Source organism: Phocoena phocoena, chromosome 5 (assembly GCF_963924675.1).
Source record: "Phocoena phocoena chromosome 5, mPhoPho1.1, whole genome shotgun sequence".
Classification (NCBI taxonomy): Eukaryota; Metazoa; Chordata; class Mammalia; order Artiodactyla; family Phocoenidae; genus Phocoena; species Phocoena phocoena.
In genome coordinates, this window is record NC_089223.1 from 135,630,909 (window position 1) to 135,648,771 (window position 17,863).

The 17,863-nt window shown below is 53.7% G+C and overlaps 1 protein-coding gene across 1 annotated transcript in view; it reads left to right on the plus strand.

Annotated features, from left to right (window-relative positions):
- The window catches only part of SORCS2 (sortilin related VPS10 domain containing receptor 2), a 469,283-nt gene that overhangs the window by 183,188 nt on the left and 268,232 nt on the right, over nucleotides 1-17,863 (plus strand). Inside the window, exon 2 of the mRNA XM_065877287.1 lies at nucleotides 282-349. Within this exon, the coding sequence (XP_065733359.1) occupies nucleotides 282-349 (68 nt within the window). The remainder of the gene's footprint in view (nucleotides 1-281; nucleotides 350-17,863) is intronic.

A 17,863-nucleotide genomic window follows, 5' to 3' on the forward strand; every position in this document is an offset into this window, starting at 1 on the left:
CCGTCCAGGCCCGAGCTGGAGTGATTCCTGCCGAGTGGCAGCTACTGGGTGGACCTCACAGGACGGGGAGGTTCCCCAAATCACTCTGCAGAGCAGAAACCAGCGCCGGGTCGGAGTGCTCTGGGGCAAGGTGGCCGGGACTCCGGGGTCAGCTAGAGAGGCCCGGGCGGCTGACACTGGAGAGACCCCAAATCCTGGGTGCGGGAAGTGTTGTATGATATCCCCCCGTTCAGAACCTTGAAATCCACTGATTTCTGCATTTGTCTTTGTTGCCGCCACAGGTGATCTTAATCCTGACGAAGTATTACCATGCAGACATGGGGAAGGTTCTGGAAAGTTCTCTGTGGCGGTAAGTCAGCCCGAGGGTGGGCCTTTTCTCCTCCCATACCTGCGCGTATCCCAGGCCGGGGTCTGAGATCCGAAGGCCCGGCTGGAGCAGCCCCCATTGGCTGGCGGCCTCTCGACTTCTCTTTGGCTAGAAAACGCATACAGAAGTTGAAACTAATGAAGTGTTTCGTCAGTGACACAGACAGGGCTGGAGAACAGACAGCCATTCAGAAGGCTTCTTTGCTTTCTTTCCTTTCTGTCTGTGTTCTTCTGCCCTGGCTTTTTTTCCTCCCCCGGGGGAAGGGGGTTTGCATTGTGAATTCAGGTCAGTGCACAATCTCCTCTGCTTCTGCTCTGAGCTTCCGACGCGGCTCCTGGAGTCCCCCAAACACACCGATTATCCTCACCCTGGGGAAGGAAGTTTCCCAGCATCTTGGGCTGTGTTTTCAAAGCTTCTCTCGGGCAAGGATGCCGTGTCCGCCGAGCCCCGTGCGCCATTCCCATGTTGTCTGCGTGTTGAACCGTTTTGCTTTCCAAGATGTGTCTCTTGAGTAATAATTAATTGGTTTTTAAGTTTGAAATCCACTAAAAACGCCGAAAGCGGCTGATCAGGACTCCTGATTTATGTGCAACCACCTTGAGTTGATTTATTTTTGACTTTTGGCTTTGCTTTTAGTGAAGGCGCTCCATGATTCATTGTTGGTTCTTACTGAGGGAATTCGTAATGCTTTGGCCAGTTGCCGAAATGACCCTCGAGTTGGGTGCTTTCTTTGCTAGATGAGGAACAGTGTTGCCTTGGACCAGCCGGCTTGGTCGCCCTGCTGCTGATGTGGGGTCTGGGGAGCCGTGTGTTTTCCTTCCCTTTTCCAACAGAAGCACCTTTCCTAGGCTGCCCCTCTCACCTGTGGATTTGCCTCCCAAACTCACCAGCCTGCTTTCCAATTCCATCGCCGGCCTCGGGACAAGCAGTCTGCGATAGATGTTTTCCTGCTGCGACCCCCAACTTCTTTATGTGTTGGTACTGTTCTGATCTCGTGCCTTGAATCAACTCGCCCACCAAGGAGGTTGCTTTCAAAAATGCCCCTCCAGGGTCCGATAAGGCGGTTCATCGTTTGGGAGGAGAGCGGGAAGTGGTGAGAACATTAAAGCTCCAGTGACATCTCATCGGCTGCCCTTCGAAGATTCACATTTGAGGATTGGTTTCAGGGCCAGTCTCCTTGGGAAGGGCCGGCCCCTGGAGGGCTCCCTTCTGCCAGGTGGACGGTCCAAGGCCAGGTCCCCTTGGCTGCAAAGTGGAGAGAGGCACTTGTCTTCTCTTCCTCCAAGCGGAGTTCCTCGACTAACGAACGCATTCCCCAACTCCTGTCTGTCAGCCCAGATCTTCATGAATGTTCGCTAATCCACGCTGAGTGTGGGTACCAGCTTCCCTCTGCTCCCGCAGCATCTCAGCTCCGCTAGGGACGGAGAAAGTGAGGTTATCGGAAATGTTGCTTCGGGTAGTCAAGGGGCCTTCCTGGTGTAACGTGTGCTGATTCAGACAGAGTTGCTGGGTGTAGTTAAAATTTGCTGCAAGGCCTAGCCGGGGTAGCATGGCGGGTGGAACAGACCTTGGCCAGCCCCACAGCATGGGGACCAGGCCTCCAGACTCAGAATTCTTCAGAAGCAGGTAGGGAAATCAGGATGTTAACGGCCAGGGTTCTTGGCCTCCTTAATCAATAGAAATTGATCAGAGGCCAGACAAGAAATTCAGGCAAGGCTTTACTGGGGCCCCTGCTGCAGCAGGGGGGATGGAAAACAAACAGCAGGTTCCCTTGCTGTTCCCTGAGGGCAGAGAGCTGGTGCCTTATATGGGGTGAGGGGAGGGGCAGGTCCCGGAGAAGGGGCAGCTTAAGTGGTTTGACCACCCCTTCCCTGGGGTTGAGTGCAGGGGGGGCAGGGGGGCGTGCTCAGGACCCTGCTTTTGCTGCTGGTCGACACCCTGTTTTTGCTGCCGGCTCTTCAGAAGTGGCAGTTGGGTTTTTGGTCTGTTTGTATCCGTGTTGTCCGTAGTTTGCCCCAACTGCACGTGCTCACAGTTATTTTTAGCCGCTTGTAGTTTCTTTGTATTTTGTTGCTCCAGGAGATGTTTGTCCAGGGGCAAGGGCTGCAGCAAAGGGTCCCAGGTCCCAGCCTGTCTCAAGGAGGCCAAACCACTCACCTCAGAGCTGCTCCACAGGGGCCTCTTTTTCCTCCCGAGAGCCTCAGTCTCCTTGTCTGTAAAATGGGGATAAAATATCCCTGGATGGGAGGTTGTGCTGCTGAAGGAGATTACCTGTGAATCGTCCCCAGGACAGCACACCCTCTAAAGTTAGTTTTAATCCAAAGCGAATTAACAGATGTTAATTTTCCACATTCCTTTCTCATTACAGTCTCTAGACTCAGACGTTTTCTCTCCGTTATTAAAAATACACGCAGAAGCATCAGTCGTTTCAAGAAAGTTCACCCACATCCCCACGCGTGGGGCCCAATTGCTTTCTTTGTTTATCTCATCCCTCTTATGCTGAGAGAGTTGTACAGCGAGAGGTAGAATAAAGTTGTGACTCTTCTTTCTTTCGCACATACAAGATGTTTCCCGTTTTTCCATGTTGCGCCACGGGCTGCGTCATGTTTTATGGCCCTGCCCTCGCCCCTTGAACCGATTCATTCTAGTACTTAGCGCTGCTGCTGCCGTAAGAAGTTTCAGCATGGCGCTTCCCTTTCCATTTTGTTCCCTGAGACGCATCTTTACTGAGCAGATTTACGGCTGGCATGCTGAAGTGCCAAATTCTTTTTCAGGAGGAAAGCAGCTCTCCACCTGGGGCAAGGGCCCTGCCTCCTGGCCGGCTTCAGGCTGGCAGCTTTTCTGAAACTTGCTAACCTACCGGCCCAAAGGGACTGCAGTGCCGTTTTCATTCGCATGCCTGTGATTCCTAGCAAGGGTGGGCAGTTTCTGTGTTTAATCGCATTTCCTCTTGTGAGCATCGTCTACTCATGTCCTCTCCATTTTGAGACTTGTGCGAGTTTGTTTGGAAGGGGAAAGATTGGCATCCGTCATTTTGGGGGATGCCACCACCCTCTGTCTGCCGTTTGGGGTGCACGTGGAGGTTAAGGGTGTCAGTGCCTGGCAACACGTATTCGATGGGGTTATTAAAGACACACTTATTGAACGTGCACCCAGCCTCCCAAGAATTCTCCTGTGTAATTGCAATAAATACATTTTTAATGACAGGTATGGTATTTACATTCTGGAAATGGCTCTCCGAAATCGAAGCTGAATGCATTTTTAATTGTCCTGCATTTCATGGGCCACTTGTCAGGAGTGTCTCTCCCTGGCTGGCTTCAATGGTCTAGCACTCTGCCCCTTCCTTCTGCGTGGGTGCTGTTCTCTGTTCAGCCTCCGGGCCCCTTTGCATCAGTGCAGGCGTGGGTGGGAGGGAGGGAGCCCCGCACCACTGAGAAAGCTGCTGGTTGGCCTCAGGGGTCGGACGAGAACAGAGCTGGTCCACCTCCCCTCCTGGAGCCTCCTGAGGCGAATGGTAACTAGAGGAGCCGGTTGACCCTGCCCTGGCCTGCATGTCCAGTCTGTGCAAATGTCCTGGGGCTGCTGGGACAAATGACTGAACACTGGGGGCTTACAGCGAGAAGAATTTGTTCTCTCACAGTCCTACAGGCCAGAAGTCTGAAATCGAGATGCGGGCAGGGCCGGGCTCCCGCCGGAGGCTCTGGAGGGGGAGTCTTGCTGCTTCTTCCAGCTCCTCATGGCGCCCCTAGTGGCCAAATCTCTCCCATCTCTGCCTCCATCTTCACCTGGCCTCCCCCCAGCACCGCGTGTCTCTCCTCTGTGCGTTCCTTATAAGGACACTTGTCTTTGGATTTACGACACACCCAGGTAATCCAGGGTGATCTCATCTCCAGATCTCTAACTTAATTGCATCTGCAAAGGCCTCTTTTCCAAATAAGGTCGCACACAGTCTCTGGGGGTTAGGATGAGGACAGATCTTTCTGGTGCTACCATTCAGCCCAGTACACAGTCCATCGCCAAGCTCTGGGATCACACCTGGATCTATTTGCCTCGATGGCTCCTGCACCTGTCCCTGTCCTCTGTCCCCTCAGCCACACTCCCCTCTGCATCCTCAGGGGATCCCAGCTCACCTCACTGCCTCCACCCCCCAGCCCCTCTCCTTGCAAGGCCTTAGGGACTTGACATGCACACACGCCCACGTCCTGTCCTGCTTACTTGCCCTGGTAGCCCCCGTGGCCAACACCCGTGCATCGCCACCACTCCCCATCCAAGTCCGGGCGGGGGGATTTCAGTGGGCAGAGCCAGGAGCTGCAGCGGCAAGTATAGAAGAACAAGGATGCTTATGGCACATCTAAAGGCCTCACGTGCAATTTGTATCTCCTCCTGATAGAACTGTAACGATTTTAAGATCAGGATAAATAGTCTTAGAAATATGAAAATTAAAACGAAATGATCTGTACGTGTCCCCCTGTGTTCCTGCACCCCGTCTTGCAGGAGGACGTCAGAGGTTCTTCCCGTAGTTCAGGGCTCTCTGCTAGGTGCCAAGGGAGTTCAGGCAGAGTGGGTGACAGACAGGAACTGAGGGGGCTCCAGGAGGCCGGCCTTTCAGTGTGAAAACGGGGACCCACTGTTTTTCCATGATTGCCCCTTCCCTCCCTGCGAGGAGCCTTCTTAGACATCTTCCTCCCAGTCCCTCATCTGCCCATCACTGTATTTCTGTTTAAGTTCTATGTGGGATATGTGCTTTGTACATGAACGGTAAGAATCTTCACACCCCTCAAGAACCAATTTGTGCCCCCTTGGGGGCGATATTGTCCCCAGTTGAAAAATCCATCTCCCAAAGCAGGGCTTCTCCCACTTTCAGGGGCGTGTGAATCACCTGGGGTCTGGCTGAAATTCAGACTCCGATTCCCAGGTCTGGGCGGGGCCTGACACGCCACGTTTTTAACAAGTTTCAGGTGACACTGAGCTTGCTGGGCTGCTAGGCAAACTCTGAGCAGTGCTGGGCAGTGTTCACGGCTCGCATGACTTGGTCTGGGCAACTGCAGGGCCGAGTTTCAAGAGCCCAGATTGCCGCTGGCCAACCCGGGCTGGGGTCCTGAGAGGCCCATTTTGTGTCTCCGAAGCTGGATCCCAAATGGCCAGTGAGACTCGGCTGCCTCATAAATGCTCCTAACAAGGTAAACGCAAGCCCTCGAGAGCTGAGCAATGGCCAGTGGGTAGACGGTGGGCCCTTAGCGGGAAGTATGTAAAAGTCACCGAAAAAGCTCTTAAAAACTACCACCGCTCAGGCCCTGCCTTGGAAGATGTGGACGCAGTGTGGGGACATCTCAGAAGTGCCCCAGGGGAGAACAGCCCCAGAAGGGCTGGTCCAGAGCAGTGCACCTCAGACTTCCCTGGTCTGCATTTCTGACAGGCTCCTGGATGTGCCCAGGCCGCTGGTCCAGGGACCACGCGTTGAGTAGCCAGGGGCTGGGCTGGCTGGGAGTGAGGCTTAGCATCCTGCCGGCTTCCCAGGGCTCTTGGACTGGCATCCACGTCACATCCCCCGCAGAGATGCTGAGCCCCTGACTCCTATCCCATCCCCCACCCCAACTCCTCCACTCCCCCCCACCCCGCCACCCTTATTCCTCGGTCTCCAGCCACCCGGCCTGCTGGCTGAAACTTGACCGTGCAAGGGCCCGTCCCTTCTGTGGCAGCTGGCACAGCGTACGCTTGGCGCTGACGCTTGGGTACTGCCTCCTTGTGGACATTCAATCTCAGCATAAACCTCGTTTCCTCAGAAAAGCCACCCCACTACTCAGCGTACAGCAGTCCCCAGGCATTCCTTATCGCATCGCTCCTTGAGTGTAGGGGTTCCTGTGTATGTAGTTTGTCTCTCCGTGCTCCCCACTCCCTCCTCCACCTGCCTGGCAGAACATACACTGATTGAGAATGGAGACCTGTGGGGTCCACCTTGATGGTCTCCCGATGCCTAGAACCTAGATCAGATCTGGCACGGAAGGTGATGTTGGGCGCTGGGTGGATGGATGGATGGATGCATATACAGATGGGTGGACAGATGCAGGGATAGATGTACCGATAAACGTACGACTGAGAGGATGGAGGGATGGATGGACAGATGACAGATGAATGAATGGATGGAAGTATGGAGACGCGGTCCTTGGGAAACACCGCCGGGACCTACAAGACCGTTCGCATCTATGAGGCCCTCCCTGCAGGTGGTGTAGGAGCCAGAAGCACAGAGTTGGCCCCGATACCGTCAGACAGAACAAGAGGGGCTGGGAGCATTCTGAGACAGAGAGAAAGTGGACCTCGGCCCACCTTCCCTCTGCTGTGATGCAGCCCCTGGTCCACGGCCCCGTTCACACCGTGTCTGGACGGTGTGAAGGCCGTGCCAGCCCTGCCCTTCTACCCGCACCTGTGACCTCGGGCAGGACCTTCGGCTGGGGCAACCTCGGGAATACCCACGGGGCGGGTCTCAGGTTTTCTCTGAGTGCCTTGGTGGAACTCCCACCCTTTTACTGGGGTGGGGGGAGGGCGATTCTCTCCCGCCGTCCTCACTTTGATCATGAGATCTTTAACACGCACAGAAAGCGCGGAATGTGGTGTGCCAGCTTCCCTGGGTACCCACGTGCCAGAGACAACTGCGTGCTCACCAAATAATCCAAGCTTTTCCTCCCTTCCCTGGTCTCCCCTGTGGTTATTTTGGGGTCATCTGATTTGTTTGAGCCAGTGGATGGTAAGCAGGAATAAGATGGGTTAAGTCACTGGAATTTCGGGCTTCAGCTGTTACCGCAGCAGGGACTAGTCTGGCCCAGTACCGGTTCCCTAGCTGTGATAGATGTTAATTCTTTTTTCTTTCTGGGACCTCCAGCTCTTAAAGAAACACACCGCTCGAGATTCTGATGCAGCCCAGCTCTCTCCTCCCTCCTTCCACCTCCCCCATGCCCCACCATCCCCATCCCAGCAGTAACCCTGCCTGGATCGTCCCCACGGGGGCATCGTGTGTTAAGTACACAAGTACGAGTCTATCCACAATCGATATGTTCTACGGTTTACTGTGTTTTAAAAATTAATGTAACTGGCATCGTGCCGCCTTTAGAAGTGTGATTGATACTCCCGCCGAGTAATTGGTAATTTATCCCTGTAGGCCACGTAAGCTGGTCGAGCTAAGCCTTCCCCTGCTGTGGGAACGCGAGGATTTTTATCCCCCGGATTTAGCTGTTCTCATCAGGGCTGCAGAGACTGTCTGTCCACGTCTCCACCTTCCTTTTTCTCTTCCTCTGTCAATCTGTTTGCAGAGTGATTCCAGCCCCACGTCTCTGGAATCAGCAGACTTTGCATGTCTGCATTCAAGCAGATGTGAGAGCGTAGTTCAATATTATTTTATTTTGCAGTTGCGTGATTTTTCATGGAATTGAACATACTGTCCTTTGTTTATTGACTATTCAAGCCTCCTCCTCTGGGACTTAACCTGTTCATATCTCGTGCCCATCTATTGCTTAATTTTTTCTTCAACCCTGCCTCTCCACTGTGAATAACACAAGTCCTCTCCAGGACCCTTACTTTTAAGATGGGTGTCCTCCAACTGTGTCCTGAGCTCCTACTATGTGCCATTCATTCTTTCCCAACACCTTCTAAGAATGTTTCCTCCTAAGAATGTTCCTCTATGTCCTATTTTTTAATACACGATTCTTAGAAGTGCGATTCTTAGAAGAGTATTTCTGTAGGCTGGCGTGCTATTTGGCCGCAGTGACAGTGATGCTGTGTAACAAGTCACCCCGAACTCGGTGGCAAACACCGGGAACTTCTCTCCCCTGGGGCAACTGGGATTTGGTTGCCTTAGGCCGGGGTGGCCGGGCAGCTGCACCTGAGCTGCAGGTTGGCGGTCTTGGCTCTGCTACATCTGCATTTGTGCTGGGAGCCCAGCTGACCGGCCAAAGGCCATCAGGACCCGTTCTTCCCATGCACAACACGGGAGCAAGAGAGTCAAGCCCTCCCCGCCCCGCAAGAACATATAAGGCTTCTGTTCCCTCACATTTGCTAAATCGCATTGGCTTGGCCAGTGCACGTCACAGGTCAAACCCAACACCAGTGGGGGAGGGGAGGGGAGTGAAGTGAATGTTTGCTGAATGACAGTCAAAAGTATCACAGGTGGTCATAGGTGTTTCCAGAAAATACATGTTTTGTGGTCATATAAGTCAGGTAGTAAACTTACTTAGGTGGAAGAAAACCCATCAGGGTCCTTTGCAGTAGGATGTACTGGAGTCTCTAACACACCAATGGGCGTCGTACATCCCCAGGAGAAGGTCGTGTGGCATTTCTCCATCCCAACTGATTCCGTGAGCTTTCATTTCTAAAAAAATTTTAGTTTATTTTAAATTTTAATTTAATTTTTAGTTGCATCAATCACTTGTTTAAATTTTGTTTTATTTATACACTTTAATTTTTACGTATTATTTTATTTTTGTTCCTCTGAGCATTTCCTGGGGTTGGTTTTCCACACAACAAGCTTTGGGAAGCACTGCTGTATAGACTTTATATTCCAGACGAGCTGGCCTTTGAGATTTCCAGACCACTTCTGTTTACCTGTAATGTTACTGTGTTTTGATACCATTTCATTTCAAACCAGATTTGGTTCTACGGTCCTAGGGTATCTCCCTCTCTCTCCATTTTTTTAACATAGAGAATTGTAGGGTTATGTGTTGAGGATACAGAGTCTAGGGAATTTGAGCCATCAAACCACAGCTAGACGATGACCTCTTTTCTCTTTTTAAAGATTTTTTTTTTTTTTGAGGTGGACCATTTTTAAAGTCTTTATTGAATTTGTTCCAACATTGCTTCTGTTTTATGTTTTGGTGTTTTGGCTGCAAGGCATGTGGGATTTTAGCTTCCCGACCAAGGATAGAACTCACACCCCTTGCACTGGAAGGCGAAGTCTTAACCACTGGACCGCCAGGGAAGTCCCCAGACGATGGCCTCTTGACATTCACTAACGTGAAGAAGCATCAAGGTCCTTCTCTGTGGAGGCGGATGGTGGCCTGGGGGTGGGGACGTCTGCCCAGCTGGGCTGTCCTGAGGGCGAGGTGGGCAGAGCCAGGCCGTGTGCAGAGCGTTCCAGAAGCCCATGGGCAGCCTCGGTCATCACAGCCTGTGTCTTAGGGGCCCCGAATGTCTGGGCAAAGAGCTGTTGTGCTGTTAGGGTCCTTACAGGTAGACAGTGCGGAGCGTTCGTGAGGGACTTTAAACAGGGGGCAAGCCTTACCCTCTGTGGCCCGGAAGAGCGGGGCTTATTTTAGAGAGAAAGTCTTAGACAGTAGGCTGACGGCAGGTACTGGGAGTCCTTTGTGGTCTGGGTGGCTGCGTGGTCAGTGTCCCCAGGCAGATCCGGTTTCCATTCTGGCTCTGTGGCTTCCCTCCCCGGGCGTCATCTATATCATGAGACTGATGGCACAGACCTCGCGGTGGCCGTGAGCGTGACAACACGTCCTGCGTGCGCGACGCTTGGCACCTAGGAGGTGTCAGCGGGCCGCTTCCTGCCTCGGCCTCTTCCCCTGAAGTGTCCGGCTGGCTTTCCACCCGCCTTGTTCCGCCCCTGGGCCAGTCTCTCTCTGTGTTTGCTTGAGTATCACCATGGAGATCTGAGTTTGATTTAAACAAGACTCAGAGCAGATAGGAATAGAGGGAGGTGCTGACTTGAAAACTTCCAGGATTTGAGTCTATTCAATAAATAATGCAATTGGAATCAACAGTTGGATGAGGTCAGCCTCCAAGGCCTCGAGGTGCCTGCAAAATACTCTGGGGCAGATCTGGGGTGGCCGGGAGGTCACAGGAAGTTTGAGGAAATCCCTCAGTATCCCCAACGCCCGGGCCTCTTCTTCCTGCATCTTGACCCCAGCACCTGGTCTTCCTCAGGTCCGGGATCCTCTGTCCCAGCTCCAACGACCCGCGCCGGTCACTAGAACTGACGACTGGCTTCTCTACCGACTGGCTTTTCCTCCTCTTCTGCCTCTTTCCTCTCTTCCTCATCCCCCTGGCCTCCCTCCCCTCTTCTCTCCCATCCATCATCCATCCATCCATTGGTGCATCCATCCCCTATCTCTCCATCTGTGCATGTCCATCCACCCACGCATCCGTCATGGGTCCACCCATCCTTCCGTGCAGCCTCTGTATTTGAGTAAGGTACGGTAATGCCCCCCAAGACTCATAGTTGAGTAGCGTTAACAGGTAAGCAAATGACCCATGGTTATGCAGGTAATCTGCACTGTGATGGGGCTGAGAGAACCAGGGGAGCGCTGGACAGCCCCACCCTGTTGAGCAGAGGAAGTGGTAGTCAGGGAAGACTTCCTGGAAGAAGATTCATCCCAGGCCCTCGGGCACCACAGGCTCCCTGCTCTTGCGGGGCAGCTCTCCCTACTACACAGTGCCTTCCACGTTGCTGTGGCCACAGTGGCATCTCATGCGTGCTCCTTGTCACCTTCCCCGGCATCCAGCCCGCCAAGCTCTGCCAGGTCCACGTGCAGCACATATCGAAACTCCTTCTGCACCGAGGCTGCATCACAGGAGTGCAGCCCCTGGCCTTGGAGAGGTGATGGGAACATCTGGCCTCCTCTATCGCAGTCAGGCCCGAGTCCCAGCTTCCCGTGTGGTACCTACCTCTAGGGAGCCCCTGCCCGCCTGGGCTCACCTGCGTGCCGTGTGCGTCTGTGGTTTCCTCTCTCCCTCTCCTACATCCTGCTCCCCCAACCCCATTCCTGAAGGCTGGAAAGGACTTCCCTGGGCTCTAGAAGAGTTCTCAGGGGCAGAGCAGACGAGATCAGAAAGCACACAGGTTCCGGGTTCTTCAGGAGGGCCCCGAGCAGAGTGCGGGTTCTGAATTTAGCTTTCTGATGGTTTGCAGGGGCATCTGGTTTCTCTTGCAGCGATGATGACGGCGCGGCCCACGCAGGCGACCCTGTACACGTTGAGCACACGCACAGCTTCCCAACCCATACGACCGTCCCAGACGCCTTTTTGAGAAATGGGAGACAGATGCTTAGTGGGGAGGGGCGGCCTATGAGTTTTGAGGTGATGTGCTGTTTCTCGGGCCTGCGTTTAGCTAAGAACCATCTCGTGGGTCCTCTTGACACTGCAGCTTCTCCCTCTAGGGTTCTTCCCCCACCCTCATCTTCACCCCTCCGGCAGGGCAGCAGCCCGCACCACCCCCCGGGCTTCGGCAGCAGCCCCCTGAAGGACCCCTCTTGCTTTCCCTGTCTCCCCATCCCTCTGTGCCCAGGTGTCCCCTCCCCCTCTGTCCTTGCCAAGTCCCCCATCCCCACCCCTGCCGTGGCTGGGTCGGGCCCCTTCTCTGGGCTCTCCCAGACCCTAGCCCACAGCCACCTCCCCATCTCTTCTGGGATCTGGGTTTCCTGTGGCTTCTGCACCTGGCAGAAACTCGCAACAGGGACGTGCCCAGGGATTTACTGAGCTTGACTGAAAGCTACGGTGAACTCAGTGGTAACCACCTACCCTTTCCTCAAAATAGGACGCTGTATAATGCCATTAAACGTTTTAAAAGGTATTCTTGGTAAGGGTGTTGCTAAATTCCTCTCCAGAAAATTCTCCCTAAAAAAATCTCCTTTTTAAAAATAGTACATGATCATCACAGAAATTTTAGAAACAATAAACGAAGCATAAAAACAATCCCGTGTTAAGCCACCTTATGAGATTACAAATGTTAATGTTTAAGATGAATATTCTCACCAGTCTTTTTTTTTTTTTTAATTTTATTATTTATTTATTTTTGGCCGTGTTGGGTCTTCGTTGCTGCGCGCGGGCTTTCTCTAGTTGCGGCGAGCAGGGGCTACACTTTGTTGCGGTGCACGGGCTTCTCATCGCGGTGGCTTCTCTCATCGCGGAGCACGGGCTCTAGGTGTGTGGGCTTCAGTAGTTGTGGCACGCGGGCTTCAGTAGTTGTGGCTCACGGGCTCTAGAGCGCAGGCTCAGTAGTTGTGACGCACGGGCTTTGTTGCTCCATGGCATGTGGGATCTTCCCGGACCAGGGCTCGAACCCATGTCCCCTGCATTGGCAGGCGGATTCTTAACCACTGCACCACCAGGGAAGTCCCCTCACCAGTCTTTTTAAGATGTAAATATATACATGTTTTATAAATTTTGAATCCCAATTTAATATTACGTATTAAACATTTTCTTATGCTCCCACATATTTTCAAAACCACTATTTTTAGTGACCATGTAATATACCCTCAGATGAAAGAGGTATTATTTATTTAGCCAAATCCTCATTTTTAGACATCTGCGTCATTTTCAGTTTTCACTAACGTAAGGATGTAAAGAAAGCTGTGTTCTTGGCCTGGTACGTACATTATTCCACGTTTCTGATTATTTTCTTAGGATGAATTTTAAGCGTGGCTTTCTTTCCTGCCTGTCGGATTACAGGGTATTGGGATTCCGCCGTATATTTGAGTGTATGGAGAGTCTGTCCCTGAGGTTGTTACTGATTGTACTGGGAGCAGAGAAATTAAAGAGCCATCTAGGCAAGAGGAAATAAGATAAATGTGCCTTCTTTCCTGACGCAAATGTACCTCCAGCTAAAGGAAAGCTTCGGCAGCAAGGTGAGGTCCTCCTTATTGTCCTACAAATTCCACAAATGGGTGGAGGCCTCTGACCCTGACCACCCCAAGCCCTGGTCACTTACCAGTTGCTTCCCGAGGTCCTACAATGTGTCAGGAACTGCTTTGGCACCAAAGATGCAGAGTCAACAGAGCGCAGGCCCTTGCCATCCAGGATCTGGCCAACCGGTGGGAGAGCAGAGAATCCAAGATGGTGCCCTACAGTGTGTGCACTGGGAGGCACGGCTGAGCCTCAGGGGATGTGGTGCCCAGGCCTACCGCAGGGCACAGGGTCCCATCAGAGGGACCTGGGGAGTGGGTTCTGAAGGATAAATAGGAGTTCACTAGGCAGAAAAGGGCAGGTGAAGTGGGGGACGGGGAGCAGGCAATCTAGGCAGTGGGGCAATGGTGCAGAGGCTGGGCAACGCCCAGGGGTTGGGAGAAACCCGTGGTAAAGAGCAGGCTGGTGCACAGGATGCATTGTTTTTTTTCTTGCTGCTGTAGCAAATTACCACAAACGTAGTGGCTCAAAACAACACAAATTTATTATCATACAGTTCTGGAGGGCGAAGTCTGCTATGGGTCTCGCTGGCTAAAATGAAAGTGCGAATAGGGCTGACTTCCTTACCTGAGGCTTTAGGGGCAGCTCTTTCCCTTGCCTTTTCCAGCTTCTAGAGGCTGCCTGCCTTCCTTGGCTTGTGGTCTTTTCCTCTGTGTTGCCTCCCTCTGATCCTTCTTTTGTTTCCCCATCTCTTTCTCTAGCCATCACTTGGAAAGTTTCTCCCTTTTAAGGACCCATGGGATTCGATTAGGTTCTTTTGCATAATCCAAGATAATCTCCCCATCTCAAAGGTCTTAATTTACACATCAAAGTCCCTTTTGCCTACAAGGTAACACACAAGCTCCAGGCTTCAGGATGTGGACACGTTTGGAGATTCATTATTCTTTTGACCACACAGGGCATGAAGGCATCCACAGGTGATGGCCCTTAGGTTGTCTCTGTTTCTGGTCACTTGAAGGCCTGGCTGGGACACCAAGATTGAACAAGAGATAGTAAGACTGTTTTCAGATAATCAAATTCTGTAAATATTTCTTGAGCATCTTCTTTTTCTCTAGGCCACTTTGCCAGGCCTTAGGATTGGCAACAAATGAGACACCAACCTTGTCAGAGAGGAAGGAGCTGAAGGAGGGACCAACATCTATCTACTGTTAAGGAACCCATGGGAGAGGGTGACTGGACATTTCAGAGGAGGTGATATCTGAACTGGGCTTTGAAGGATGAACAGGAGTTTTCCAGGCAGTCGGGCAGAGGAAGACCCTTCTAGACAGGAAACATTATGTGCAAAAGCACAGAGGCACAAACCAGCCTGGTGTGAGAGGAATCCTAAGAAGTCTGGAGTGGCGAAAATGTGAGGTGGGAGACCACGCTGGGGAGTCCAGCAGGGCTTGGACCAAGGACACCTTGTGTGCCAGCCCAAGAGCATTGAACTCTGTCTTACAGGTGGTGGGGCGCTATGCGGGGGCTTGTGGATTAGGGCGAGCGCAGGGCTGCAGCGTTCGGAGGGGACAGCGAGATGGGATGGCGAGACTGCAGGGTGTAGGGGGGCGTGGTTTAGCAGAGCCATGGAGTAGGGAGGTGGTATTTGACAAGGTGCTTGGACCACAAAGCCTCCTTTTCCTTGTCCTCCAGGACCCAGTTGAGTACAAAGTCCCATTCCTTGAGGTTCTTGGGGTGGGGACGCTGAGCCTGGGATGGGCAGGACCCAGAATGTTGCATTCCTTCCCCGCGCTCACATCCTGCAACCTCCCCACCCCGCCTTTCCCTGCGGTCTGCATCTCCTGCCCTTTGCGTTAAAGTCACACTCTGTCTTGGAGATTTATAGCATTTTAATAAAACTCCCTGAGTGGGAAACATATGAAAAAACCCATCTTTGTTTTCTATTATGTAATAAACCTCGCTTGAGTGTGCTTTGAAGGATGGAGCCATAAACCTGTTTACGGGCCGCGTAGCGTCCAGGGAATGTGGCAGCGGCCGAACGGCATCAAGGGGCTTGGCCAGCTCTGCCGTCGTCGACCGGTCGGTGCCGGGGATAGGACCGGTCGGTGCCGGGGATAGTTGGTCCCTCTCCCTGGGCCCTGGCTGCCTCTTCTACAAAAAGGGACCTGCTGGGGTGGAGTGCGAGATACTCTTGGTAAAGTTTGCTTAGCATGGGGTCCGAGATGCGGAGCTGTTTTTTTTTTAACGTCTTTATTGGAGTATAATTGCCTTACAATGGTGTGTTAGTTTCTGCTGTATCACAAAGTGAATCAGCTATATGTATACATAGATCCCCATATCTCCTCCCTCTTGCCTCTCCCTCCCACCCTCCCTATCCCACCCCTCTAGGTGGTCACAAAGCACCGAGCTGATCTCCCTGTGCTATGCGGCTGCTTCCCACTAGCTGTCTGTTTTACATTTGGGAGTGTGTATATGTACGTGCCACTCTCTCACTTCATCCCACGGAGCCATTTTTATGACGCTAGGAATGTTACTTTGTTTTGGGTTAAAAACTAACGTTCGTTGTGGCACCTAATTCTGGAGGTCCCAGCTCTGCCCTTCATGATTGGCCTCAGGCAAGCGGCTCACCGTTTCTCAACCTGTTTGCCCACCTGTAAGATGGGTCTGTTCCCTCCCCCAGCTCTGCAGAGCAGGGGCGGCGGTTGCTGGGGGGCGCTTCTCCAGGAAGCTGCCCTTGCCGGGCGTGACCCTTTACCTATGTCTCGACTCTGGACATCTAGTCCCGGCGCTCAGGCCGATGCCAGTGCTGGGGGGTTGGGAGGGGCAAGAGCCTTGGTCAGGTCCGTGGGGAGTGGGTCGAGGACCGCCCTGTTGCCTTGGGTGGGAGGGTCAGCGAGGCTCCCCACGGGCCCGTGGGAGAAGATTGTGGGGAGCGGCTCCTCAAGGGGCTCTGGTGCTGGCGTATCTGAAGCTGACGACATGGGAACATACGGGAAAAAGCCCGCGGAGGGTTCGGAGGATCCCGAATGAGATTGAGTTTCTGGACTGGTTTCACACAATCAGACCTGACTGTGAAACACCTACCAGGTGCCATCAGCCCGAAGCCCTTACCAACCTAAGACATTGTCACCCGTGCCTCCTCTCCATGCCCCCTCCCTCCCTCAGCTAGTTTTTCTGGACGCTTACCCGCTCCGGGTTCTTTCCTAGACCTGGGGCACTCAGAGTTCCAGGAGACACCTGGCCCCAGCCCTCCCGGGGCTTCCATTCAAGGGGGAGGCAGACAGGTGGCCAGGATGCTGTCTGTCACAGAGGAAGTGTGTGGGGTGCAGAGGAGGGGAGTGACACTAGACCAGAGGTTAGACGGGCTTCCTGGAGGAAGCAGCATCCAGCAGAGACTTCGGGTTGAACCCCAGTGAACGAGCAGCTGGGGGGGGATTCGGACCACCCACACCAAATCCTGGCACGGGAGAGAGCGGGGAGAATTGGAGACACAGGGCGGGAGGGACACTGCCAGCTGGTGCTAGCAGGGAGGCAGGTGTGTGGAGGCCAGCAGAGGCCGTGGTCTCCACTCTGCAGGGGACCTTATAAAAATGACGTCACGTCTCAGAGATGTCTAGCTCAGACCCTGAGGGAGCTGGAAGCCGTGCCCTCTGCAGGACAAACCGCTGACGGAGCGGGGCTGGTGAGGTGTATGGGTTAGCTCTTGCTGCGTGACGACCGGCCCCCCACATTAGTGGCTTAAAATAACAACCGTCCATTTGGCTTATGCTTCTGTGGTTGGACAGTGCGGGTGGGTGAACCTGGCGGGGCTTCTGTTCTCGGCCAGGCTCCCTCGTGTGTCTGCAGCCCCGTCCTCCAGGCAGCTCTGCTTCCGGGGCTTCACTGGCCGGTGCTTGGGGCAGAGGGGCTACTGGTCCACTTGTCCCTCTTGTCCTCCAGCATGCTGGCCCTGGCTTGCACACATGGCAGCTGGACAGAGATTTGAGAAAGAAGGGAAATACCTGGGGCTGCAGGCCTGGGCTTGAATCTCATATGACGTCACTTCCGCACGTTGTATTGACCAAAGCAGGGGCAAGACCAAGCTTCCGTTCAAGGGTTAGGGAAATAGCTCCATCTCTGGAGGGGAGGGCCATTGCAAAGGGGCATGCATGCAGGCCATTTCGGGCAACAGGGGGGCTTGGTCTGGAGACGAGAAGGTTTAAGGAGGGCATGATGGCTGTTTCCACACTACCAAGTGCTGTCCTGGGGCCCAGGAAGTGGGCAGTGCTGGGGGCACCCAGAAGGCAGAGCTAGGATCTGGGGTTCCATCCCGGGGGGCCTTTCTATGGTGGAGGCCCCCACGTGGACTGGGTGACCTCGGACACGGGGGGAGGGGGTGAGTGTCAGGAAGGATGTGTACGCCTCGTTGGGGAGGAGGCGGCAGGCCCAGGTGCTAGGGAAACAGTGCCCTCTGAGATCACAGCGCTGAGCATCCCTCAGGGGGGTTGGTGGGATTCAGGAGTGATCCATCTGTCATACGCCGCCAGCCAGAGCCCGCATGGCATGCGCGATGCCAAACAGAGCTTAAGTGGGTCCGCGGCTTGGCACCGAGCCGCACGCTGCCGTGGGAGAGGCGGGCACCGTGCCCGGGGTGCCCAGCAGATGTTTGCCGTCTCTTCTGCCAGGCTTTGCTTCCTCCTTGGGCACAGAGCCCCGGGCCTGGTTCTCGGTTCCTTGGAGACTGGGGACCCTGCCACTGCTTTGCTCCTTCCCTGGCCTACACAGTACGTGAAGTTGAAATTCTGCCTGGGTCCCCATGCAGGATGCTGGCTGCAGGCACCGAGAGAGCTCTGGGCTCAGTGGTGTGTCAGAGGGAACAGCCCCCACCCTGCGCCACTATGTCAC